The 27,015-nt window shown below is 46.5% G+C and overlaps 1 protein-coding gene across 1 annotated transcript in view; it reads right to left on the bottom strand.

Moving 5' to 3' along the window:
• LOC144769974 (butyrophilin subfamily 1 member A1-like) overlaps positions 1–26,553 on the bottom strand; it is a 143,782-nt gene extending 117,229 nt beyond the window's left edge. The window contains exons 1-2 of the mRNA XM_078654169.1: positions 26,409–26,553; positions 11,546–11,641 (exon numbers count right to left, since the gene is read on the bottom strand). Coding sequence (XP_078510295.1) covers positions 11,546–11,641; positions 26,409–26,553 — 241 coding nt within the window. The remainder of the gene's footprint in view (positions 1–11,545; positions 11,642–26,408) is intronic.
• Positions 26,554–27,015: the final 462 nt, after the last annotated feature.

The following is a 27,015-nucleotide window of genomic DNA, read 5'->3' on the forward strand; positions in this document are numbered from 1 at the left end:
GTCTCATCCCGAATCATATGTTGTTTTTAAATGAAACAATTTCCCAGACCACATGCTTTGGATTGGCTACATCTAAAAGGTTAAACACTCCGTCTTTCCCGGAGTTGGAGGAATATGATGGTTGGAGTAATTTTACTCAATTGTCAATTAGAGAATTACAGACTCTGCTTCTCAATTCCTCCTTTAACATTTCCAGTATGAATCCTAAGGGTTGGCTGCTTTGGCACCGTAGTGCAGATTCTTGTCAAAGTAGATTTTTAAATTTAACTGACGGTTTTAAGACTGTTAGATCTGATCCCCGATTTGACTTAGGTCATACTGTCACCTCGTATTCCGTAGGCAAGTTGTGTCACAATTGGCTGAAGCATTCAACTTTACCTGCGGTAAAGAATCACCTTTCCAAATTGAATGCAGAAGTGGATTTGAATGATTTCATTAAAGGCCCGGCTAGTGGCAGGTCGAAACGGTGGTTATATGGGGTTTACAATGAAATTTGGAAGCTATCACAGATTGAGGCTGCTACACGCCTTAGGGCTATTGATCAGGCAAATCTTGAGAAAGTGCTTGCAGTTGTTGACAATAGCATTAATGTGCTTTCCTCTAGAATTTACACATTGGATAATATTGTGTCGTCAGTTGTCGATATTGTGCATGATGAAATATCTGTGTTATACCATGGTCAGAATCAATTACGGTCAATCATGCAGTTTGCGTGGACCCTTCAAACTCTGAAAATGGGTAAAGTACCCTGGGGTTACATGAACGTTTCTTCTTTATTTGCCCCTTTTAATTTGACTGAGAAACAACGCTTGCTTTCAATGCGTGATGCTTCCTTTTCTATGTTACATATTGAGAGGTTGGAATCTTTGCCTTTTTCCGTGGCTGAAGCCTCTGCTGCAACGTGGCTTATCCACGGTTTAATAACACTGCCTTTTGCTTTATATAAATTTTCAAATTGTATGAAATATGTGCCAATAGGTCGTTATGAACCTTTGGGTAGCGGTTTCCTTCATGAAGTCTGGTCACTCCCATACACGTACAGATGTTTTAAGGATGAACAGGAGGTTTATCTGAATGGGGAGGAGTGTACTGAGACGCCAGATCATTCTTTAATGTGTCGACACATACAGTTACACGGTTCATGCAACAAGGACAGTCCGAATATGGCTTGCGTTTTACAGGGCACGCCTGTTCCTGCTATCATCCCCACGTTTAAATTATTAGGGAATGGAAGTTATTTAATGCTCAATAATGAAGACTGTTGTGGGTTAATTAAAGGTATCCCTTTCATAGTTACAGTAAGTGAGCGGGTTATTTGCTGTAGAAATGTGCTTTACCCTCCCACACATGAACATAGAGATTCTTCCATCTGGCCAAGAATACCAACCTTGGGAGCAGAATTCAGCGGCATGGCAAGAATAAGAGCTCTTTTGTCCCAGAAAGAGGTGGCCTTGAGCTCGGCCCGTGAAACTTTCGTGCTTCACATTGCTAACACACGTACAGAAGTTCAGGCTCTATTAAATACTGATTTGCCTTTGCATTTCGGAGCAATGGTTCGTACTATCTTTAACGCATCCTCCACAAAGGGCCTATCACATTTTTTTAAAGTTGTTAGCAGTGGTCTCGTGACTTCCTTTGAGAAAATTTTTGGAGTCATCCCTGCTTTCTTCCATTCAATCTTTTCATCCTTGTTTGGAGGGTTCCCGTTTTTACTTGCACTAGCGGCTGGCGCTCTGGTGGTTTTCTGTCTTTTTAAATATGGATGCCCATCCTGTGCAAGACCACGCGCAACTGCTGCTGACGCGGTTCCGCAATCGCATGCTTGAATATTATGGCACACTGCCGTTGGCGACTTTGAGCACGGCATTTGGATTATCTTTTCGATTCTCCTATTTCACCTGTGTCCAACCTGTTTTTCACTGCCTGACCTGTGATTTCCAGTGGGCCATTGATTTGTGTCTCTGCGGACCGGTTTCTCCTGACGTCGATTTTAATCAACTGATGAGTCCTATCATTGCTCACGAGTTGGTTTGTTCTGACGAGAGGATTATGGCCTTAGCAGTGGCGCATGGACTAATTGGTCCCTGGGATGTGTTGTCGGCAGCACGGAATTTCTTGGAACTGAGTTTTCTTGAAAACCCACCGAGCTGTCCTCTGATGGTTATAGAGGATCCGGTGCTGGAAGAACACGTATGTTCCTTTCATCTTTTAAATTGGATGGCTGAACTGTTTTCGGATGAGGACAGTGACTTCCTATTGGAGGCTGTTGCTACTTACTTTTCATATACAGTTTTGTCATAGACACTGCTTCGGATTAACGTGCTGATTAATAGCATTTCATTGATTTTATTGACTTATTTGTCAAGAACTTTTTGTTTTCGTTTGCCTATTGGCTTGAGCCACGTTATATTTTTGGGCTATTTTTTAGCATTACTTTTTAAAGTTTGGTTTCGACTCATGCTCGTTTACTGTTGAGTTCTGCTCTCATGTGATGGCACTTCTGTTATCATATTTAGTCCGTTCTCGGATCATGGGGGGGTGTCATATAGCTCCTGTATATCCTTATATCGTGTTAAGTTAGCATAGGTACATTTGAGGTTTAAACGCCATTTTTCTTTCTTGCAACTTCTGCACACGACACTTAATTGTTGACTTAGCTTTCAACCTAGTAGTTTGCCGTGGTTTATGTGAGAATAATATGTTATTGCTCTGATATCAGCTTTGCTTAATAAACTATGTCTGCACGAAGAGTGCTGAAGTTTCAGGGACAACACGATATGGAATTGTTATGAGGTCTGATCTCCACGCCTTCATAGTCATAACACAAGTGCGGCCGTTGCCAACTCTGGCTTCAGGCGGGATTGATATTGCTTTGCACGAGGCACATAGAACACACTTGATGCGGTGCACATGCAGAGAGAGCTGGTGTATGCTGATGTGATTCCTTCATGCTAGGACACTAAGGTATGGGCCCGCCCTAAAACAACCCAAAGAGACCTTCTTAGCTAATAATATAATATATGTGTTAGGGAGGGTGAGATATAAGTGTTGTTAACTCTTATTCATTACAGCATGTTAACATGCTGTCACCATTCGCTTTTTATGTCTTAGTAACTATGCTGATAATTTTGATACTGATAATAAGTATACTTGTATTATCTAAGATACTGCGCCTGAGAAGACGGCATTAGTAAATAAACATTTCAAATGCACATGTGTCTTCTTTACTCCATGTTCTGGTTTGTAATGATAATATAACAAAAGAGTGTTCATGAGTTCCACGTACCCTGAGGTACTGTAAGTTCATGTTCTGGTTTGTCTAAACATTGGGAGTTTGATATGTCCAATGAGACACTGTAGCTAGCTCGGTAAGGGGTGAGTTGGTTGCTAAGGTAAGTTTTGGGACACGCTAATTTGCCGAGGTCCACTCCTCTGTGCACAGTTCTGTGTGAGAACAGAAACCCTGCGACAAGGCACAGCGCTGTTTCATTTTTTCTAGACTAGGCACACTTGGCAGGCCCTCTTGGGCACTGATATGATGGAACCGCAGGCCATGGGCATGCTTACCACTCTCATCAAAGATAGTGAACCCTCTAAATTGATCACCAGTTTCTACACTAGTCTGCAGGAAACCCGTCGGACGGAAGTGTTGAAAGTCAGGAGTGAATGGCAACGTGACTTGGGGGCACCACTAAGCGACAAAGAGTGGCAATACTGCTGCTCCCGCACTCAGTCCGTCTCCCCTAACGGCATAGGTTCATCCACTTTAAATTACTGCACAGAGCCTACTGTACCCCTGAGCGTCAGGTTCAATACGGTTATCGGAGAATTCCAATTGTCAAAGATGTGGGAAGGATGAGGGGGCTTTTGGCACCTAGCTTGGCAGTATCCTGGGATTCAATCATTCTGGAGTGCAGTGTTCCAGGAACAAGGGATCATTATCAGCGAAGACCTGGCGCCTGACCCTAAGATGGCGTTGTTGTGTTGGGATCTGAAAGTGGAGAAAGCAGTGCGCCCCTTATTGGCCATTGGTCTACTTCTTGCCAAGCCCCTGGTGGCAATTAGACGGGCTGGGGGCCCGCTCCCAACAATAAGAGAATGGCAAGCAGACTAAGGGGCATATTATCAATAGGCAATTTTCGCCGCTTTAGTGGCCATTTTTGGTGGCGGCAGGAACCCCGCGACCCCCCTCACTGAACTGGAGGAACTGGTATCGACAACTATCGCGAGGGAGAGTGTGGTCGGAGTTGGGGGCCTGGACAGCTCAGCCAGAGCCAAAGCTAAAGGTAAGAAGCATGCACAGCATGACACACCCTACCAGACACCTCCCCATTGGCCCCCATGTACAGCCAAAACCCAGTGCAGTACTGCTAGCAATATAAATGTGCAATTCATGATGGGAAATGTAGCCAGATAATGTAGGAACATTTTACAGTGCACATGACTCTGCAATGCACCTTAAGAAATAATCTGAGTAATGAAATTGACATGTGCAATGCATTTATTGTAGTGACAGGAAGACATTTCCACTCAGTTGACAAATGCTACTTTATTCCTAGGGCCACCATCAGGTAGTGGAGCAGCAGCTGCACAAGCCTCAGCACCAGCAACAGCAGACAGTGCGGTGGCAGGGCCAAGCAGCATGGCTGAGTCGCAGGAGGTGGAGGACAGCAGCGAGACTGCAATTGAGGATGACTCAGGACATTCCCTCTTTTTTCCCCCACTCCCCCCAATTGTCGCAATCCCCAACACTCCAGTTCTCCCCAGAGGACACACCCACACGGTCCCAGCCAGCACCTGCCACAGCTATAGCCAGGAGGATTAATGTGGCCCCATTGTCCATCATGGAGGGAGCTGCGGGTCAGGCACCAGATCCCACACCTGTCACACCTGTGGCACAGCAGCCCATACAGCAGACCAACACCGAACGCCGCCGTCCACGCACTTCCAGCAGTGGCAGTGCTATTCCATCACGGGAGGGCAGCGTCTTCCAAGGGCTAGAGGGGTGCATGGTCCGGATACAGCGGATGCAGGCCAAATCCATCCTTGCTTGTCACCGCCAATTGCGACAGCACAACCTGCAGATGGGGGAGTTGACAAAGGGGATTGTTGACTTAGTTGCAACCAACCGGGAAATAGCCACAGGTATGGGCAGAATGACAACTGCCATGACACAGCTGTGTGCAAAGTTAGACCAACATGAGCACATACGGCGCAGGGATGCCCGAGTACAGAACCGGGCCATTAACAGGCTTGCAGCATCAACAGCCCTGCTATGCCGCCGAGGGGCAAATATGGAGGAGTGCCTCACTAATAACACTGCTGAGGTGACCAGGGGCATGGCCCGCATCACCAGTGCCATGGAGGCACTAATTATTTCTAACACTGTTGTGAATCCTGCCCTGGACGTGGCAGAGGCTGGGGACAGCAGCAGCCGCAGCAGTCCTGCCAGCGCAGTGTCCGAGCCGCGCCGGAGCACCAGGCGCTCGGCAGAGGCAGCCGGATATGCAGAAGGGGGGGAGGCGCATCCCAGTGGGTCTGCAAAACGCAGCAAGAAATGAGACTGCCATTGTGGGTGAGGCAACCCGGCACATTTCCTGACCACATTTTGTTGTTATTATTTCTATTGTTGCACATCAGTGCTGTCACGTTATACAGAAAATAAAAATTTGCATTTCTTGACATACACAACGTGTCTGTGCATCTGTACTCACTCAGAAATAGTTGTCTGTTATCTCCTCACGTCTGTACCTGCCATCATTTGGTGTAGACACTCCAGCAGGTTGTGTAAATGGCACAGCAATGTCATCGTCGGGGTCCTCGTAGTCAGACAACTCTACCTCTGTGCCCTTCTTGACCGCAAGGTTGTGCAACATTGCACAGACAGCAATCATCTTGCAGCAGGTGATGGGGGTATATTGTCTAGCACCTCCACTCTTGTGCAGGCATCTGAACCTGCTTTTCCAGATGCCGAAGGTCCGTTCTACTACATTCCTTGTGCTTTTGTGTGCACGGTTATACCTCCTTTGGCTGGGTGTTGGGGGGTTGAGGTAGGGGGTGAGAATGAATGAGCGGAGGGCATATGCACTGTCGCCTAGAAGAAAAAGGGGTAACATTACTCACATGCATACATGTACTTCACACTGCTATTTAGGTTATGGGGGTCTGACACTGTGTCTTACCTAGGAGGTATCCTTCACCGAATTACCCTGCCGTCAGCCGTGCATAAATTCCGCTATTTTGAAAGATGTAGGAGTCATGGGTACTCCCTGGGAATTTTGCTACCAGGTCAGTGATGACACACTTGGCATTACAAATCACCTGCACATTTATGGTGTGCGTTGACTTCCGATTACGGTATATGTATTCCGTGTCAGCAGGGGGACAAATCGGAATGTGTGTGCCATCTATGCAGCCAATGATGTGGGGGAATCTTGCCATCTGGTAGAAGTCTGCTTTTGTCTGTACCAGTTCTGCATGGGTTGCAGGGAAGGAAATGTATTGGTCCATCCTTTGTATCATGGCGTCTAGGAACTTGTGGAAGAACCGGGACAGGCAGCTCTGGCTCACCCCTCCTACCGCAGCTACTGCACTTTGATAGCTGCCAGACGCAAGCAGGTGTAGGCTGCATAGCACGTGCACGTGCACTGGGATTGCGTGTGCCTTGGGGTGGGGTGCTGCAACAGGGGTTTGAGGTCCCTAATGAGCTCTAAGATGGTCTCTGGGTCCAGCCTGTACCTCTGTAGGATCTCTGCATCTGTGAGCATGACCAGGGTGATCCGCTGTCTATACACCTGCTCCTGTCTCAGCCATTCCCTCTCTCCATCCTGCTGTAGCCGTAGCCGTCTTGCTATGACATAAAAAGCTGCCATGATGCAAGCAGAAATGCATTTTGGGTCCTTTTTTATAGGTTGCACCTGGTTACCACCTGATTCCAATCTATGGTAAATACCGATTCTTAAAAACCGAAATTGATGCTAAATCGGTATTGCAGAGCTTTCCTACATCTCAATCTTCAGTTTTTCACACAGAATCGGTTTTATACCGAATCGGTAATTTTCCCGAATCGATCAATTCACCGATTCGTTTTTTTTTCCGATTCTGTGTTTTTCCGATTCGGTATTCTACCGAATCGGCGATTTTCTGATTCCCAATTTTTTACCGATTCGGTTTGTTACCGAATCGGTATATTTGCCGAATCGGGGTAATTTCCGATTCGGTATTCTGCCGAATCGGTAATTTTTCCGATTCGGTTTATTCAACGATTCGGCCGGTTTTGGGACTGCTACATCCCGATGGCTCGATACCGATCGGTAACGGCCGAAAATACCGATTTTCGGCCGTTACCGACCGACCTACATCGGGCCCCTTGTTCTTAAAAGGCCATGAATATCATCAAAGAGCAGAAAGAAAAAGTAGCACATTAATGCTTTGGGAAGTTTTTTTCCTTTGTCTGTTAAAAAACTGTAAACTCCAAAGCAAATCAGAGGCGAAGACAGCATTTGCAAGTATATCAGTGCTGGCTTCACTGGACCAAAATTACAGTGGAAGAATATATTTTTTCACAAGTTACGGCAAAAGTCACAAATAAAGATAAAATGTTTAGGCTCTTATTCCAAGAAATGATCACAAGAACAAGGCTTTAAAATACCTGACGTAGAGAAACCCCAAGGGGCAGATAAACACCAGAGAATAAAATTAAACCTAAACCTAGTTAGAAGAAAGTAATGATGCAGGTTTTTCATATACATCCAATGAGGCTGTCTTAAAGTCCCTGGACTCAATATTAGATATTGCCTTATTGTGGGCCTAGTGAGTTTCCTGGTTTACATTTCTGCCATCCTCCTGGCCAAGAACAGTGATTTTTTATCTCTCAGCTCCCTGGGGCGCATCAGCCTATGATGTGTAAACATCTCGGAACGCCCTCGAATCTTTAACCCTTTCGCTGCGGCGGCAATTCCGCCGCAGCGCTAAGGGGGTTGGGCGGCCACGCGGCGCTCCGACGCTTATGACGGAACTGCTCCGTCATGGCCCTCGGGTGGGCTGTGCTTGAGACGGAGCGGTTCCGTCATGGCCATGACGGAACCGCTCCGTCACCAGCACAGCCCACCCGAGGGGCATGACGGAGCGGTTCCGTCATAAGCCTGGGAGGGGTTAACTGCTCTAAGACGTAACCCGACCATGGAATATCAAGAGCCCCATCAAGCTTCATACAGTCCTCTAGGACAAACTGATTCAACGTATTATTGGGGTTGGACCAAATTTTCAACCATTGCGTTACTGGGGCCATAGCAATAAGATGAGAGATGTAACCCTGCCCAAGTTACTCATGTACCATGAAGGACGGGGTACAAGGGGGTAAGTAAGTCTAGAGAAAATCCCTGGAATATTATTGGAGATTACGGCATGTAGAGGACAGGTGTTCTTTTTTGTCCACAAAACCCATAGACCTACGGTAAGGCCAGGAGTCTGCACAGGAATTTGTTCTCAAAGTCTTGAAGTTCACTAACATCTTTATAGCCCCAAACATCACTGCCGTATGTGGCCATGGGTATGCATTTACCACTATAAACCTTCAATAGCGCGGGTAACGGTTTGGCCCCCAATCTCCTAGCAAAATTCATAGTGGCTCCTGCTGCACTAGCCAAGATATTTTTTGAAGGCTCTTTGAGCCACCCAAGACCCCCTATCATCAAACAGAATGCCCAAATAAGGGAATGTGGAGACCTTGGTCAGTTCTCCCTCCCTACAAAAAAGCCTACGTTTGGCGAGCTTTGTATTGCCTGTCGCCATTATATGTATGTGACTTCTAAAAATTAATAGAAAAATCAAGTAAAACCATAAAGTCCGGTCAAGTATTTAAAATACTTTGTAGCCCCACAGCCTTTCTGGAAAGTAACACTGCATCGTCAGCATGTAGCAGAGCTGGGATAAGTGTGGGACCTGCTCTGGGTATATCTTTACACAGTTGAGAGATCATCCCAAGGTTATTAATGTATAGGGTGAACAGAACTGGGACTAAGATGCATCCCTGTTTTACCCCCGCCTGACCTCCCAGGATCCTGAAAGTGAGCCATTTTCATTATATCTCTGAATCAGATTTGAGTGTGACCAGTGCAAGTAAGCCACCAGATCAGCGTTCAAACCCGTATCTAGTAGCACAGGCCATAGTTTGGACCTATTTACACAGTAAAATGCGGGCGTCAAGTCCAAAAAAGCCATGTGCAAATGTCCCCTTTTGGCTATTGTATATTTACCAATCGCCAAGAGCAAATTGATGCATTGGTCTAGGGTTCCTCTCCCTTTCCTAAAGCCATATTGCAGTTCTGAACTGACAATAGAGCCTTCTAGCCATAATGTTAGGGGTTCCAAAATCAACTTTCCCATAAATTTTGCAGATGAATCAAGTAGGGAGTTTGTGTTATAACAGGCTGGGTCGTCCCTCGCTCCCTTTTTGAAAATTGCTAAGATGGCCGCAGTGGACCATGAGAGCAACAAGCCCCTCACAGCTGCTTCATTAAAAACCCGGGTCAGGATCTTGGTCCACCTCACCAGATTGGCTTTATAAAGATCCAATGGAACCCCATCAGGACCTCGCGCTTTCCTCCTGGCTGTGACCACAATGGTTTTTAGAACCTCGTCTACGCTAAAGATCAATGGTCGCATATTTACGCTAGGCTCCCAAGAATTAACTTTCACTCTTACAGTGGAGAAGTGTGGCTCAATGGTTAGAGCGGCAGACCCTGATGCTGAGGCCTGGCCTGGGACCAGGGTTCTATTCCCACCTCGGCGGGTCTTGGGGTCAATTTCCTCGGACCTGATCATTCTCGCCTCGGTGCCTATTCTAACCATGGGTCCCACACTGCGACTCTGGGCAATAGCTTGCTTAATCTCCACAACGGCACCAACAACGCGAATAATGCCTGGCTTCACCTTGGGGGTGTCCAGGAGTGGGCATTTCACAGGGAAAAGCCAGGAAGGGTTCCACAGCGGTATGCGTATAGCGCCAAGACACTCATGAGTATAAGTGTGCTTTACAAGTACGAATCATTTCATTTCATTTCTTACATCCACCTCTCTATAAATCTTTTCAAAGTGATTGACCCATTTATCAGGGGGATGGTGTAATCCACTCTTAAGGAGTGCTGGTCTGCAAAGAAAGGACTATTGACAACTTCCCCAAATTTGGATCTATTGAACAATATACTGGCCTGACTTAAATCATCCCATGCCTGATCCCTTATAGCTTCTTTCCTTTGCTTGATTGCTAATTTATAGGCTCTCCTACATGCTTTCACCTTTCCCACATCTGAGGGTTTTTGTTTCAAAGCGGTCACGAGGGATTTATCTGCCTTGGAGAATGCACTGTCAAACCATTGTTCCCCCTTAGTATCTCCTGCTCTGCCATTGGCCAATAGATTGTCGGCAATCCTCTTTACTAGATCTGTAGGGATCTAATACCATGCTGTCCTGTGAGCAATTATCAAGACAATGTTCGATGTCTTCCGCGCCTTCTACATATAACTTATCTAAGAAAAGCATCCAGTATTATCTTCTCCCACTTAATTCTACGTGCCTGATCTGTAGTTTTGAAACCCTATTCGCTTACTCTTGCCCTCACCTCCGTGAAAAACCTGTACCCTCAGCAGTTCCAGTATTAACGATGAGTAATTAATAGTTTGTTGTTGTTTTCTCAAAGTTTTCTTGGGGTTAGTGAACCCCAAACCTCCTGGGCGTGGGTCAGGCTTGTTTGACACACAACAAAAGTATTTCCCTACTTCGTGAGTGACACTTCATAACCTTTGGCTGTTTAGCAAATTTAGTTGAAAGAATGTTTTCTTGGTTGAATTATTTAATGAACGACTGCACTTATTTCAGTCAGTTGGAGTCAGTGGAGGTATTTTCAGCACTTTCACATTTCATCAGCAACAGCTCTTCACAGTAACACTTTCTAACATATTATCATCCATCACTAACCAGGGCACCCCCTTCAGGAGCCTTATGTCACTCTCAACACTAAGAACACTTAATAATAATAATAATAACCATCATCATAATCATCATCAATAAAATCCCCATCATCAGCATCATCATCAGCATCATAATCACCATCAACATTATCTCCATCATCAGCATCATCATCATAATCACCGTCAATATCATCTCCATCAACACCATCATCATCATCATAATTACCATCAATATCCTCTCCATCAACAGCATCATCATCATTATCCATCACTAACTGTTAGCACTTGAAACACTTAATTATCATCATCTTCATCATCATCACCATCTCCATCTTCATCATCCAGCAAAATGTACATATTAAAGAGTGTTAAAGGCACAAGTTTGAATCAGACATTACGGCTGAGGCCGACGACCACCTCCTCACTGTAATTCTGTGGTTACAATATCAAATCAGGAGCCTCTATTTCTTTTCATCTGTAGTTTTTCCAATCATGTCTGAGGCAGAGAGGCCCTTTCACGTGCCACGGGGGGAGGGGGTCTTATGGTGTCTGAAAGTCAACTCAACACTACTTACCCAGACGGTAGAGCACGATGTTTATGAATACGTTGACTGCAACCATCACTCCCAGTGTTATCGCCTGCCTCCGTAGACGAGGGATCTCCCTGCCACCTGGAGAGGAAATCACAGAATCCTGTGTTAACTTAACATGTGGGAGTGGATCTCCTGCCTGTAGCTGGACTACAAAATCACAGGGCGACTTGTAATATCCTCAGTTAATGTGTGCCGAGTCACTCCAATGACTATATGTGTTTGCCAAGACTGATCACTTAGTCTCTGTGTGTGCCAAGACTGGTCACTGAGTCTCAGTGTGTCCCAAGATGGGTCATTGAGCCTCTGGTCACTAAGTCTCAGTATGTGCCAAACCTAGTCACTTAGTCTCAGTGTGTGCCAAGAAAGGTCACTAAAGGCCTGATTCACAAAGGGACAGTGCATTCATAGCGGAGACCCTGCGGTCATGCAGGAGTCTCTGCACTTGGGGTGGAATTTCTGCGATGAGAATTCTCATTACGGAGATTCCGCCCAGAGTGTGGAGACTCCTTCACGACTCACTGTATGTACCATTTGTGGACTCGGGCTCAGTGTGTGTACCAAAGCTTTGGCAAAGCTAGACTGTGTCTATGAATGTGTTCAAAGTCTTTCCACTGAATCTCAGTTGGTGCAGAGGCTGACCACAGATTTTGGTACTTTTCAAAGTTGGACAATGTTTGTTTATATCTGTGTGTAAATACTGACCATAACCTCTGGGTGTGTGTCAGTGCTGACCATAGCCTCTGGGTGTGTGTCAGTGCTGACCATAGCCTCTGTGTGTGTTGAAAGTGCTGACCATAGCCTCTGGGTGTGTGTCAGCGCTGGCCATAGCCTCTGGGTGTGTGTCAGTGCTGACCATAGCCTCTGTGTGTATGAAAGTGCTGACTATAGCCTCTCGGTGTGTTTCATTGCAGATCATAGCCTCTGGGTGTGCGTCAGTACTGACTATAGCCTCTCGGTTTGTGTCACTACCCACAATAGCCTCTCAGTTTGTGTCACTGCTGACCATTGCTTTTGGGTGTATGTTGGTGTGGACCATAGACTCTCGGTGTGTGTCAATGCTGACCACAGCCTATTGGTGTGTGTCAGTGCTAACCGTAGCTTCTGAGTGTGTGTCAGTGCTGATCATAGCCTCTCTGTGTGTGTCAGTGCTGACCATAGCCTCTCTGTGTGTGTCAGTGCTGACCATAGCCTCTCAGTGTGTGTCAATGCTGACCATAACCTCTCGGTGTATGTAAGGGATGACCATAGCCTCTGGGTGTGTTGTAGTGCAGACCACAGCCTCTGGGTGTGTGCCACTGCTGACCATAGTATCTCGGTGTGTGTCTGCTGACCACAGCCTCTGGTTGTGTGTCAGTGCTGACCACAGCATCCGGGTCAGTGTCACTGCTGACCATAGACCATACGGTGTGTGTCAGCGTTGACCCTAGCCTCTCAGTGTCTGTCAGTGCTGCCCATAGCCTCTCGGTGTTAGTCAGTGCATACCAGAGCCTCTCGGTGTGTGTCAGTGCTGACCATAGAGTCTTGGTGTGTGTCAGTGCTGACCATAGAGTCTTGGTGTGTGTCAGTGCTGACCATAGCCTCTCAGTGTGTCAGTGCTGACCATTGCCTCTCGGTGTGTGTCAGTGCTGACCATTGCCTCTCGGTGTGTGTCAGTGCTGACCATAGCCTCTCGGTATGTGTCAGTGCTGACCATTGCCTCTCGGTGTGTGTCAGTGCTGACCATAGCCTCTCGGTATGTGTCAGTGCTGACCATTGCCTCTCAGTATGTGTCAGTGCTGACCATTGCCTCTCGGTGTGTGTCAGTGCTGACCATTGCCTCTCGGTGTGTGTCAGTGCTGACCATAGCCTCTCGGTATGTGTCAGTGCTGACCATTGCCTCTCGGTGTGTGTCAGTGCTGACCATAGCCTCTCGGTATGTGTCAGTGCTGACCATTGCCTCTCAGTATGTGTCAGTGCTGACCATTGCCTCTCGGTGTGTGTCAGTGATGACCATTGCCTCTCGGTGTGTGTCAGTGCTGACCATAGCCTCTCGGTGTGTGTCAGTGCAGAACATTGCCTCTCAATGTGCACTTAATGTGTCTCATTGAGTGTCAAGTGTAGTCACTGATTGTCAGTGGTTTATATGAAAATATTGAGTCCAGAGATATCGGTCGGCACATATATCTACTACAAGACATCAGCTACCAACATATTATCACGGGAAGCATGCATAAAGAAATATATATTTATTGTTTTAACCCCTCATCTGCCTACATTGTCAATATTTTGTTAGACAATATTGTAGAATTGATACTTGTGCAGATCACTACTAAAAACTATGGAGCACATTTACTATTTGTTGACGCAGCACAACTTTCATTGCGGGAAAGGGCAGATATGCTCAACATTCACAAGGATATGGTGCATTTCTGCTCTCTTCTGACGCTGGTGCACCCTGTGCTTCTCAGCATCAGCACAGACACCATATGTGGGCCGCAAGGGACACCTCCCAGATACAAAACAACCCTTAGAGGCATATTCATATTACTATGTGTGCTGCAGGATGTTGCACACTTAGAAAGAGGAAATAACAATGAGAAATAAAGATATATTTAGCTGTTATGCCTCTGTCAAGTAGGCTTACCATTCTGGTATAAAGCCAGGGTTACAAGTCTTTGTACATCTGGATTTGCATCAAAATACATGGATGGATGGATGCACAGGAGCGCCCATGCTCAGCCCATGTAACTCCAACATGAAGCAAAGTAACACCAGGCAGCACAAGACCCTTCGTGCGTTACTTTGCATTTACTAAACAACGCAGAGCCATGCAAAGTGCAACCATGCACAGCTTTTTCTCAGTGCCAAATGTATTTTGTGTCGCTTTGCACCAAGTGGGGGTTCTCGGAGTGTTCCTTTGGTGGATCAACACAAACACCCGCAATTTTGTGTTTGCGGATAAAACTAACGCTCCCTAGAAGCAAGCATTAACAAGGGGAAATGTTTTTATTTCTGCAAAAACTGCTACAGGTTGCATTTGAGTAGCAGGACACAGAACTAGTTCAATGTGTGCCATCCCTCAGAGTTTGTGTAGGCACAGGAATTTGTACTGGAAGGGTCTGCTTCCTGTACAAACCCTACAATATACAACACAAACTCACCCCTGCACCATGGTGCTAGGCTGTGCGTTGTGTAAGGCATCCTAATTAGAGCACCAGTTCAGGTGCAACAACAGCAGGGCAATCTTAGCTCATATGACCCTGCACTGCTGTTCACTCCCCCCTGTGCTACAGAGTGCAACACATTTGTCTGCTGCGTTGTGTGCTGCTATTAGGTGTGAATCCATAAATTGACCTACAATGACCCTGTGTAGAATATAATTCATTTACTCTGGCCAGACTGCATGAGAAACACTACTAGATAAGAGAGGGGGCTTCAGCTCCCCTGCCCAGACTGCATATCAGTAACCATTGCCCTCATATTAGGTTTACTCACCTCTTCCCTGAGACTGCATCAGAATTACCTGTAGATGAAGTTTGATCCATTCTGTGATCCGTCCTCGGTGCCTTTGGAGCCTCCACTAGTGCTCAGGATCCTCAGAGGGGCTGGAGGCAGTGAGAGGTCCTCTGATCTGAGCCGCATCTGATGAGCAGCCTCTAAGAGGGATCTATAAAACAGGCACAGACACATGAAACTGCACTTAAAAAGAGCTGATGGTGGCATTTGTGAAATCTGTGTGTGAGGGGGAAATGATGAGAGTGCAGAACACACTCCCTCCCATGGAATATAGTGGTGGGACCGAATAAACTACATTTACACTACATTATTTGAAATAGTTAAAAATATAAATACATTTATTTTATGTTAAAAAGCTCTAAAAAAATACACATTTAAAAAAAAATTAAAACACAAGCAGACAGTACACAAATACATAATTTCATAAAGCAGCAAATAATGAAATAAATAAATACTTTATTCATATATGACTCAATTATAAAAGATACTATACATATTAAGACATAAAGTGACATGTGCCTTACAACAATACTTACTGATGGACTAAAACACGTTAAGCTATTAATCCAGAACGTGTCTCGTGAATTTCACCAATTAATACAGTACAATAGATACAAGCTCTAAAACATAGCATCATATACAATCCCCGATTGCAAAACCAATCCCCTCCTGATCTCAAAAGAATCCAACCCCTCAAAGGAGCCCATGCCCTCAGCCCTTTTTTTCGAGCTGTTTTACCTTTTCGCGCATACACTGCAGTTTCCATGTTATATACCATTAGAACTCGTGCCAACCATTGCTGAAATGAGGGGCGAGGAAGGTCCAACCAAGGTCTTGTTAAACACAGCTTCAGTACAGCCATTGCCAAAAACTTAAATGCTTGTGCATAAGAGGGCACAACTTCATTATGATCCCCTAGTAGTGGTAGAGGTGTGGCGTAGCGGCCAGGGTGCCTGACTCTGGACCACAGGTTTCACGGTTCGGCAGATCAGCTCAGCACCATGTGACTCTGGGCAATAGCTTGCTTAATCTTCCCGACGGCCCCCAGAGCCTGGAGACCTCTGTCGGAGGTAGCTGTGTGCTTTGCAGATTCTGGCTTTAGTAGCATAAGCTGAAGGGTACCTCAATTATATCACCCAATTTAATTTTTTAATCTAAATAATCACTGATCTCCCAAGTACTGATCAGTCTGCTAACATATGTACCAAATCTATCCCAAACACCTGGCGTTGTGGCCATCTCGTGCCCTCTGCCCTGTTTTCCCAGGAGTTATAACCAAACTGAACCATGTTTTAAAATATTGGACTTGTAAATTGGCTGCTATTGAGTGTCAGTGTGGTGTGTCTCACCCGAGGGTACACTGTCCTCAACTCCAGAGTGAATAGGAAGAATTACAGCATCTCACCTGACGGAGCGCCCAACACAACATCCATTGCCCTTTCCCGCTATTTGCTGCGTGAAAGGGGGCCTTATTCACAAGGACACATTAGGCCACGTTAAGTGGCTTATCACCGCCTTATAAACAAGGCAAAGAATTTATCACAATAGGAACATTATGAAAAGTGACTTTCCTGTGGTGATAAACTCTTATAAACATTACCCTTAATTTGGAAAATTGTATGGGAGTATTATGTAAATAACCACAACAGACAGTGATAGCTGAGCCCATCAAGGGTTCTCGGTAAATCTTCATTATTGAGCAGGTTGAACTTATCCTGTTTGAAAATGGCCTTCTCTGCAGGGTCACCCCTTACTTTTTGCCTTCCTCCACTTTTTTTTTTTTTTTTTTTTTTGCCATCCCCCCAAAAACTCTCACCTTATCTTTATTAGAGTGTAAGGAGGCATTCATGATCGCGTCCACTAATGATGTTTTAAGTTCCATACCCCTTTCACTCACTTCATATCCCAAATATGTGACTGGATTACAAGCAAAGTTACACTTAGTCAGTAGCACTGTTAATCCATTCTCTTGTAATAAATCCAAAACTTTTCCTTCCTCCACTTGTTCCGATTTCATTCTTGTTGGCCTTAGGACTCTGAGCACTTTACCACCGCTAACCAGTGCTAAAGTGTATGTGCTCTCTCCTCAAAACATAGTAATATTGGCTCATACCCAATTATCATATTTAATTTAGTTAAACGTCCCTAGTAAAGTGCACTACTGGTGCCCAGGGACTGTAAATTAAACGCCACAAGTGGGCCTGCAGCATTGCCTGTGCCCCCCCACTTAAGTAGCATTCTAACCATGTCTCAGGATTGCCGTTGAAAAGCCCATGTGTACAGATTAACTCCTTCAGCTCTGGGGCACAGTGGAGCTGTGCTCATGACGAGCTGAGCACGTCATAACCGCCGCGGACGGCCCACGCAGGGAAAATTCCCCTCCTGTGAGGGGCATTCCATTAAGTGGGCGGAGTTGTGACGAGCTGAGCTTGTCATGAGCACAGATCCGCTGTGCAGCATGACGAGCTGAGTTCGTCACGAGCACCGCGTCGCCGCACGCGGCCCCTCTCACCCCGCACAGGAGGGGAATTAGCCCGGCGGCGAAGGGGTTAAACTGCCATTTCGACCTGGCAAGATAAATATCTTTAATCTCACAATAAGGTCATCCATGATACCGCTGCTAAACTATAATACTCACAAGAAATGCCCGGATGGTGTGCCAACTATACCTAAATGTAAGATGAGAAATGATAAGAAAGGTTGAAAATTGGAACGGCAATTATTTTTTTAAAGACGAGAACCCTCACTCACCCGAGGTGACATGATTCATCATTGGGTTCCTTCTTGCACACTGCGATCGCAAGGTACACAGTGTGGGCTACAACTCTCTCACAGGAGAGGAGCGTGAGGTGTTTTTTTCATCCAGTGTTTTAAGATGAGTGAGGGGCCGAGTGCAAAAGAAAATCAAAATAGTGAGTTAAAACTATCTCCTCAAAGGACAAATGAATTTATTGTTTGTCCCAGGCGGATAGAACTAAACAACAGTGTGAGAAATAGGGATATGGATATTCCCAATATGACTAGGTCAACATGTTTCTGCCTTGATGACCAAAGTTTTGTGGCATTCGTCAGGACGTACATCATGTCACTCTGCTGCCAATGTGAACAAAATGATAAAATTACGATACTTAATATGTATGTAGAGCCAGGGAACCAGCTGCAGTCTGGTCCATAATCTGTAAATATAAATATAAAACATTCACTATAGACCTGCTCAAGATCCCAAATAAACAACCAATACACCCAGTGTATGTGAAAACAAGGGCAATTTATGATATAGTTGTGTTTTTATCTAATTTTAATCGCTACATTTTAGATAGGCCATGTGCATTTAGGACCATCTAAAGGAAGAAGTAGACGATCAGTCAGAGACTGGTGAGATGATAATATTCCATCTCGCACGCAGTGATGTGGATGTTGCCCTAGTTTTCACATACACTGACCCCTGCTACGTAACATATGTCATAGTTGAAATCTAATAACCCTATTGATATACGTGCCAACCTGGGGGAAGCTCTCAAAAATCCCTTTGTGGTTAAGACTTTCATAAGTGGCTTGTGTTCACTTCTTAATGTGAACCTAGAACCCCAAATGAAAGCTCGTTAGTGTTCCAAACGCAAGCAAGGACCTCTTTTTCTATAACTGAGTACCTTTCTTCCATTGGGGTAATTGCAAAGGAAGCAAATTCAATGACCAATTAATTTCCTTTAGCATCAACCTGGGTAAGAACTGCACCTAAACCCTTGCAGCTGGCATCGTTAGTCACTATGCTCCTTAAAGTTGGATCAAAACCCTAAAGGGCTGGGGTAGTGCAAATACAATCCTTGAATAACTGACATGCAGTTTTACACTCTTCAGACCATATAAGTTCTGACTTGACTTTAAGGAATTGTCTCAACCGGAATGCTTTGCTTGAGAAATGCATGACATACTTAGCATAATATTTTGCCATCCCCCCAAAAACTCTCACCTTATCTTTATTAGAGTGTAAGGGGGCATTCATGATCGCGTCCACTAATGATGTTTTAAGTTCCATACCCCTTTCACTCACTTCATATCCCAAATATGTGACTGGATTACTAGCAAAGTTACACTTAGTCAGTTGCACTGTTAATCCATTCTCTTGTAATAAATCCAAAACTTTCCTCTGGATAATATTGTGTTCCTCCTTGGATTTCCCCATAATTAAAATGTCACCCTGGAAAAACACAACTTTCTTCTGGTTCCCAAAGATCTTGAACATCAGCCTCTGAAACCTCGCAGCGGCGGACGCCAACCCAAATGGTATCCTTCCAAACAGGAAACATCCAAAAGGAGTGGTCAAGGCTGTCAATCTTCTACTTTCAGGACGTAAAGGTACTTGGTGGTAGGCCGATGTAAGACCAATAGTAGATAACCACGGAGCACCTTTGGTAGAAGCAAGTAGTTTGTTGATCCTCGGTAAGGGGAACTGGTCAATGAGAATATTTGTATTTAAATCTCTTAAATCTATGCCGATCCTAAGTGTTGTATTGGCTAGTCTTGAGATAACCATAAAGGCGCAATCCATTCAGAGGATTCCATCGGTTCTATGATCCCAGCCTCCAACAAAGTATACATTTTTTTGAAACATCCTCTCTGATGGAAATAGTTATATTCCTAGCTCTGTGAATGCATGGAACGGCATTCTCTTTCAGAATAATGCGATGTTGGAAACCTTTAAGTTTCTCCATCCCAACAGAGAAGACAGATTGAAACTCCTTGAGAATTCCATCTAACTCCTTCATTTTCCTTCTGTGCTATAAGTACCGGATCCGGAGTATTAGGATCGAAGATTATGCCTAATTCCCCCTGGTCCCACCGCCCTAATACCGATGGACCAGACTTGGCAACGTACAATTTGCATTCTGCTTTACGATCCTTAAACTGAAACATCAATTCCCTGTAACCAACTAAAGAAATCGATTCACCTGTGAAGCTCTTGGGAGAAATGTCCGGAACTTCCAGATTTTCACCTCACACTGTTTTAAATTTCTCATCCTATACTGATTCATTAATTATAGTATACGAGGAACCAGAATCAACACTAATAGTGAATAAAATACTACCAATGTTAATTTCACATTTAGGTTTCTTCCTTGTACCATGTACTCCCAAAACTGCGGAGTCCAATTCACACTCCACGCTAAGGACACACATGTTAGTGTCTTCAGTGTCTGTGTCCTGTGAGTCTGACTCTGAGAGTGCCCAAATGCCCAAACTTGACTTAGCATGCCCAATCCCTCCCATGTTGACATATTTTGTAGTGAGTGAGTCCACGCGAGTTTGTAGTACACAGGACGTTTATTGCAGTATATAGATCCCAGCAGGAAACATATAACCAGCCTTGTCAGTTCTCTCCATCCTCTGCTCCATGCGTTCTATTTGACATCATAGTCTCATGCCAATGTTCCACATCTAAGGCAGCAGAGAAGGGACAGCAGACATTTAACATTCCAACCCAACACAATCATACAATAAATACTTTTCCAACTCCTCACTCATACATTCAAGACACTGCACAACGTATGACCCACCACCTAAACCATCACATCTCTTTCCACCATCCACACAGACTTGCTCTCATTAGGACTGCTACTCACACACATCCCACACATACACATAAGTAGAACAGGGGGATGTGTGTCCTCTTATATCGCTCCTAAAGCGTGGAACAGCCTCCCACTCCACATCATAGCCTCCTCCTAGCTTCTTGAGTTCTGCTAGAAGCTGAAGACCTGACTTTTCATTTAAACAACGCTGTAGGCAGAGCTAGGCACACACATCTGCTCAGCACCAGGATACCCTCGCGGGTGATTAACCAACCTACTCTAGGCAGAGGTGGGCACACACACCTGCTCAGCACCAGGATACCCTCACGGGTGATTAACCAACCGACTGTAGGCAGAGCTAGGCACACACACCTGCTCAGCACCAGGATACCCTCATGGGTGATTAACCAACCTGCTGTAGGCAGAGCTAGGCACACACACCTGCTCAGCACAAGGATACCCTCACGGGTGATTAACCAGACTACTGTAGGCAGAGCTAGACACACACACCTGCTGAGCACCAGGATACCCTCACAGGTGATTAACCAACCTACGGTAGGCAGTGCTAGGCACACACACCTGCTCAGCACCATGATACCCTCACGGGTGATTAACCAACCTACTCTAGGCAGTGCTAGGCACGCACACCTGCTCAGCGCCAGGATACCCTCACAGGTGATTACCCAACCTACGGTAGGCAGAGCTAGGCACACACAGCTGCTCAGCACCAGGATACCCTCATGGGTGATTAACCGTCCGACTGTAGGCAGAGCTAGGCACACACACCTGCTCAGCACCAGGATACCCTCACAGGTGATTAACCAACCTACGGTAGGCAGAGCTAGGCACACTCACTTGCTCAGGACCAGGTTACCCTTATGGGTGATTAACCAACCTACGGTAGGCAGGGCTAGGCACACACACCTGCTCAGCACCAGGATACACTCACAGGTGATTAACCAACCTACGGTAGGCAGAGCTAGGCACACACACCTGCTCAGCACCAGGATACCCTCACGGGTATTTAACCAACCGACTGTAGGCAGAGCTAGGCACACACACACCTGCACAGCACCAGGATACCCTCACAGGTGATTAACCAACCTACGGTAGGCAGAGCTAGGCACACACAACTGCTCAGCACCAGGATACCCTCACAGGTGATTAACAAACCTACGGTAGGCAGAGCTAGGCACACACACCTGCTCAGCACCAGGATACCCTTGCCGGTGATTAACCAACCTACGGTAGGCAGAGCTAGGCACACACACCTGCTCAGCACCAGGATACCCTTGCCGGTGATTAACCAACCTACTCTAGGCATGGCTAGGCACGCACACCTGCTCAGCACCAGGATACCCTCACAGGTGATTAACCAACCTACGGTAGGCAGAGCTAGGCACACACACCTGCTCAGCACCAGGATACCCTTGCCGGTTGTTGATTAACCAACCTACGGTAGGCAGAGCTAGGCACACACACCTGCTCAGCACCAGGATACCCTTGCCGGTGATTAACCAACCTACTGTAAGCAGATCTAGGCACAGACACCTGCTCAGCACCAGTATACCCTCGCGGGTAATTAACCAACCTACTGTTGGCAGAGCTAGGCACACACACCTGCTCAGCACCAGGATACCCTCACGGGTGATTAACCAACCTACTGTAAGCCGATCTAAGCACACACACCTGTTCAGCACCAGGATACCCTAACGGGTGATTAACCAACCTACTGTAGGCAGATCTAGGCACACACACCTGCTCGGCACCAGGATACCCTCACGGGTGATTAACCAACCTACTGTAGGCAGAGCTAGGCACACACACCTGCTCGGCACCAGGATACCCTCGCGGGTGATCAACCAACCTACTGTAGGCAGATCTAGGCACACACACCTGCTCGGCGCCAGGATACCCTCGCAGGTGATTAACCAACCTACTGTAGGCAGAGCTAGGCACACACACCTGCTCAGCACCAGGATACCCTCACGGGTGATTAACCAACCTACGGTAGGAAGAGCTAGGCACACACACCTGCTCAGCACCAGGATACCCTCATGGGTGATTAACCAACCTACTGTAGGCAGAGCTAGGCACACACACCTGCTCTGCACCAGGATACCCTCACGGGTGATTAACCAACCTACTGTAGGCAGAGCTAGGCACACACACCTGCTCAACACCAGGATACCCTCACGGGTGATTAACCAACCTACTGTAGGCAGAGCTAGGCACACACACCTGCTCAGCACCAGGATACCCTCACGGGTGATTAACCAACCTACTGTAGGCAGAGCTAGGCACACACACCTGCTCAGCACCAGGATATGCTCACAGGAGATTAAACAACCTGCCATTGGCGGGGCTAGACACACACACCTGCTCAGCACCAGGATACCCTCACGGGTGATAGCGCGCTTTCATAATACACATGACACCTAATCCAAAATGCGGCCTCAAGACCCCTTCTCCACCTTCACCCAAGGAAACATGACATCAGTTTGCAAGCACTCCACTGGCTGCATAGCGCTTGAAAAGTAATGTTCAAGGCACTGTATGTACATCATCATCTTAGCCTCCCAAGATTTACTACACCCAGAAATAAACTACAAGTAATACAATCAAAAGTTCCAAACTGTACTTAAGTGTTGCATTCTGGATCATCATAAATGTCTGCGATAAGAAATCCATAGAAGGCAAGTACACGCTGCCAGGCTCCGCAGCTCACTACCAGGTAAGATGTGCAGCATCAGAGCATTCACAGTTCAGAAGAGAGGTGAACACATGGTTTCCAAGGTATCTACACCGCTCCATAGCCCGAGATAGAATCTGAAACAGTAATCACTCCTTCGACTACAACTACAGTCCACAGATGTGCAACAACACTACCGGCCCACTCTCCTGATGAACACAAACCCTCAAATAGGATTCTATGCCTGGTGAGCTGTGAAGGGTTGACCTGTGTCTAACCTGTGTATTATATTATGAAGTAAATTCATACATAGTCATACCCCTCCTGGCCCTCACTAATACTTGGCCTATAACACTCAGCGGTCCTGCAGCATAATGAGTCTCTTGTGTCCACAACCCTCCTAAACTACTTAAAACAGAACCACTGCAGGTCATGTCAATCACCCAGTACTGTACCAGTGCACAGCAACAAACCACCCTTCACCAACTCAACAGGCAAGAAATAAATGAAGAGATCTGCCACACGCCGCCGCCCACCAGAGAACTATAACGTAATCTAACACTGCAGGTCCAAGCTAACTCTATGCTGTGACACTTCATCGACTGCGTGCCTCTCTCTTACACTTCATCGACTGCGCGCCTCTCTCTCACACTTCATCGACTGCGCGCCTCTCTCTCACACTTCATCGACTGAGCTCCTCTCTCTCACACTTCATCGACTGCGCGCCTCTCTCTCACACTTCATCGACTGAGTGCCTCTCTCTAAAACTTCATCGACTGAGCACTTCTCTCTCACACTTCATTGACTGCGCGCCTGTCTCTTACACTTCATTGACTGAGCGCCTCTCTCTCACACTTCATCGACTGTGCGCCTTTCTCTCACACTTCATCGACTGAGCGCCTCTCTCTCACACTTCATGGACTGCGCGCCTCTCTCTCACACTTCATGGACTGCGTGCCTCTCTCTTACACTTCATGGACTGCGTGCCTCTCTCTTACACTTCATCGACTGCGCGCCTCTCTCTCACACTTCACCGACTGGGCGCCTCTCTCTCACTCTTCATCGACTGCGCGCCTCTCTCTTACACTTCATGGACTGCGCGCCTCTCTCTCACACTTCATAGACAGCACGCCTCTCTCTTACACTTCATGGACTGCGCGCCTCTCTCTCACACTTCATGGACTGCGTGCCTCTCTCTTACACTTCATGGACTACGTGCCTCTCTCTTACACTTCACCGACTGCGCGCCTCTCTCTTACACTTCATCGACTGCGCGCCTCTCTCTCACACTTCACCGACTGGGCGCCTCTCTCTCACACTTCATCGACTGCGTGCCTCTCTCTCACACTTCATAGACAGCACGCCTCTCTCTTACACTTCATGGACTGCGTGCCTCTCTCTTACACTTCATCGACTGTGCGCCTCTCTCTCACACTTCATCGACTGCGCGCCTCTCTCTCACACTTCATGGACTGCGCGCCTCTCTCTCACACTTCATAGACAGCACGCCTCTCTCTTACACTTCATGGACTGCGCGCCTCTCTCTCACACTTCATGGACTGCGTGCCTCTCTCTTACACTTCATGGACTGCGTGCCTCTCTCTTACACTTCACCGACTGCGCGCCTCTCTCTTACACTTCATCGACTGCGCGCCTCTCTCTCACACTTCACCGACTGGGCGCCTCTCTCTCACACTTCATCGACTGCGTGCCTCTCTCTCACACTTCATAGACAGCACGCCTCTCTCTTACACTTCATGGACTGCGTGCCTCTCTCTTACACTTCATCGACTGTGCGCCTCTCTCTCACACTTCATCGACTGCGCGCCTCTCTCTCACACTTCATGGACTGCGCGCCTCTCTCTCACACTTCTTCATCCATCACGCTGCTAATGGCTGTGTCCCTTTACATGATAACCACACCTGAATGTTCATCCCTCATTGCATGAAAACACTTCCTGTAGAGCATCAAAACGAAGCTAACACCTTCCATCCACACTCCCTACATGGTGTCCTGTGCTGCCCATGTAGGCAAGCGCTTTAGGGTAATAAACACTATATTAATGTTAAAATACAATGGAGCCTGTTTCAAGAATCAAGAACAGCAGAATGGTGCTGTACCCCATACATCCCCAAGTCCGGGGTGGGGGGCTGACACTGACCGTAGTGCTTAATGTTAGTTCAATCCAGAGCTTTACTGTGAAAGCGCTATAAATACATGTATGGTCATACCCAGCATCTGAAGGTGACAGGATCGCCTGCCTTTTAACATCTGCCTTGTTTTAGGTGTGAACCTTCACTGGATGTAAATAAAAGACTGATTGTTAAGGTACAGCTGTGTCTGGACAGTGAGTTTATTAAGTTCATAACCAAGTTGTAACTGTAGGTGACTTCCAAACCCTCTGTCTCTACCTGCAACTTATCTAGTCTTGGCTACTCAATCCTGTTACCAATGGAGAACGCATCCTAGAAACTGCCAATAAAAGACAAACTGCCAAAGGCCCAGAAAAAAGGTCCCACACGCCCCAAGTGAGCTGCATGTGAGGTCACGTGGGCCTCTGTTAAACACATGAACGCCTCTTGTCAGCCACGTGTGAGCCTCATGTCCACGGCACCAGAGCCTCGTGTCCGCCTCATCATCAGTCACATTAAAGCCTCATGTCAACCTCACTGGAAGCTTGAGTGAACCTCATGCCAGTTTCATGTCAGCCTCACTAATGCCTCATGTGAGTCCCATGTTAGCCTCTCTGGAGCATTGTTTAAGCCTCATTACAGCCTTGTGTCCGCCTCATACTAGCGTGTGAGGTTCATATCAGCTTTTTTTGCCTCATATCATCCTCACTGGGGCTCATGTGAGGCTTATGTCAGGATCTTGTTGGCCTCGTGTCAGCTGCTATGGACCCTGTGTGAGTCTCATCTCAGCCTCTTGGTAACCTCTTGTCAGCCTCTTGTTGGCCTCATGTCAGCCTCTTGTTGGCCTCATGTCAGCCTCTTGTTGGCCTCATGTCAGCCTCTTGTTGGCCTCATATCATCCACACTCGTGCCTCATGTGACCTGGTGCTCTTGTGAGCTATTGATCCTCTTTAACCACAGTCACAGTCGGAGATCCCCCTCGGTGAGATGTGCTGAAGCTGCTGGGTGTTTCCAGGGTGATTGTCATCAGGAGATCTGTGCTGTTGATTCCTTTTCTGCTGATCAGTCTCATTTGAGGAAACAACATGCTGACTTTTCATTTCCGTAGAAAACTATATTTTTCATTGCGTGAAGTGTGAAACCTCATCTATTTAATACCTTTATCACATTTATGTATTTATATTTGTATGTGTGTATATATATATATGGAGAAGTGTGGCTCACTGGTTAGAAGCGGCAGACCCTGAAGCAGAGGTCAGCCCGGGACCAGGGTTCAATTCCCGACGCGGCAGGGTCTTGGGTCAATGTCCGCGGACTCGATAATTCTCGCCTAGGTGCCTACGCTAACCATGGCTCCCACTCTGCAACTCTGGGCAATAGCTTGCTTAATCTCCACAATGGCCCTAGCAGCGCCGGGTATGCCTGGCTTCACCTTGGGGGTGCCCTCTCACAGGGAAAGCCAGGACGGGTTCCCCAGCGGTATACAGCGCCAGGACACCACATAACGAGGTAACAGTGCGCTTTACAAGTATACATACATTACATTACATATGTATGCATGT

This window comes from Lissotriton helveticus, chromosome 7 (genome assembly GCF_964261635.1).
Source record: "Lissotriton helveticus chromosome 7, aLisHel1.1, whole genome shotgun sequence".
Classification (NCBI taxonomy): domain Eukaryota; kingdom Metazoa; phylum Chordata; class Amphibia; order Caudata; family Salamandridae; genus Lissotriton; species Lissotriton helveticus.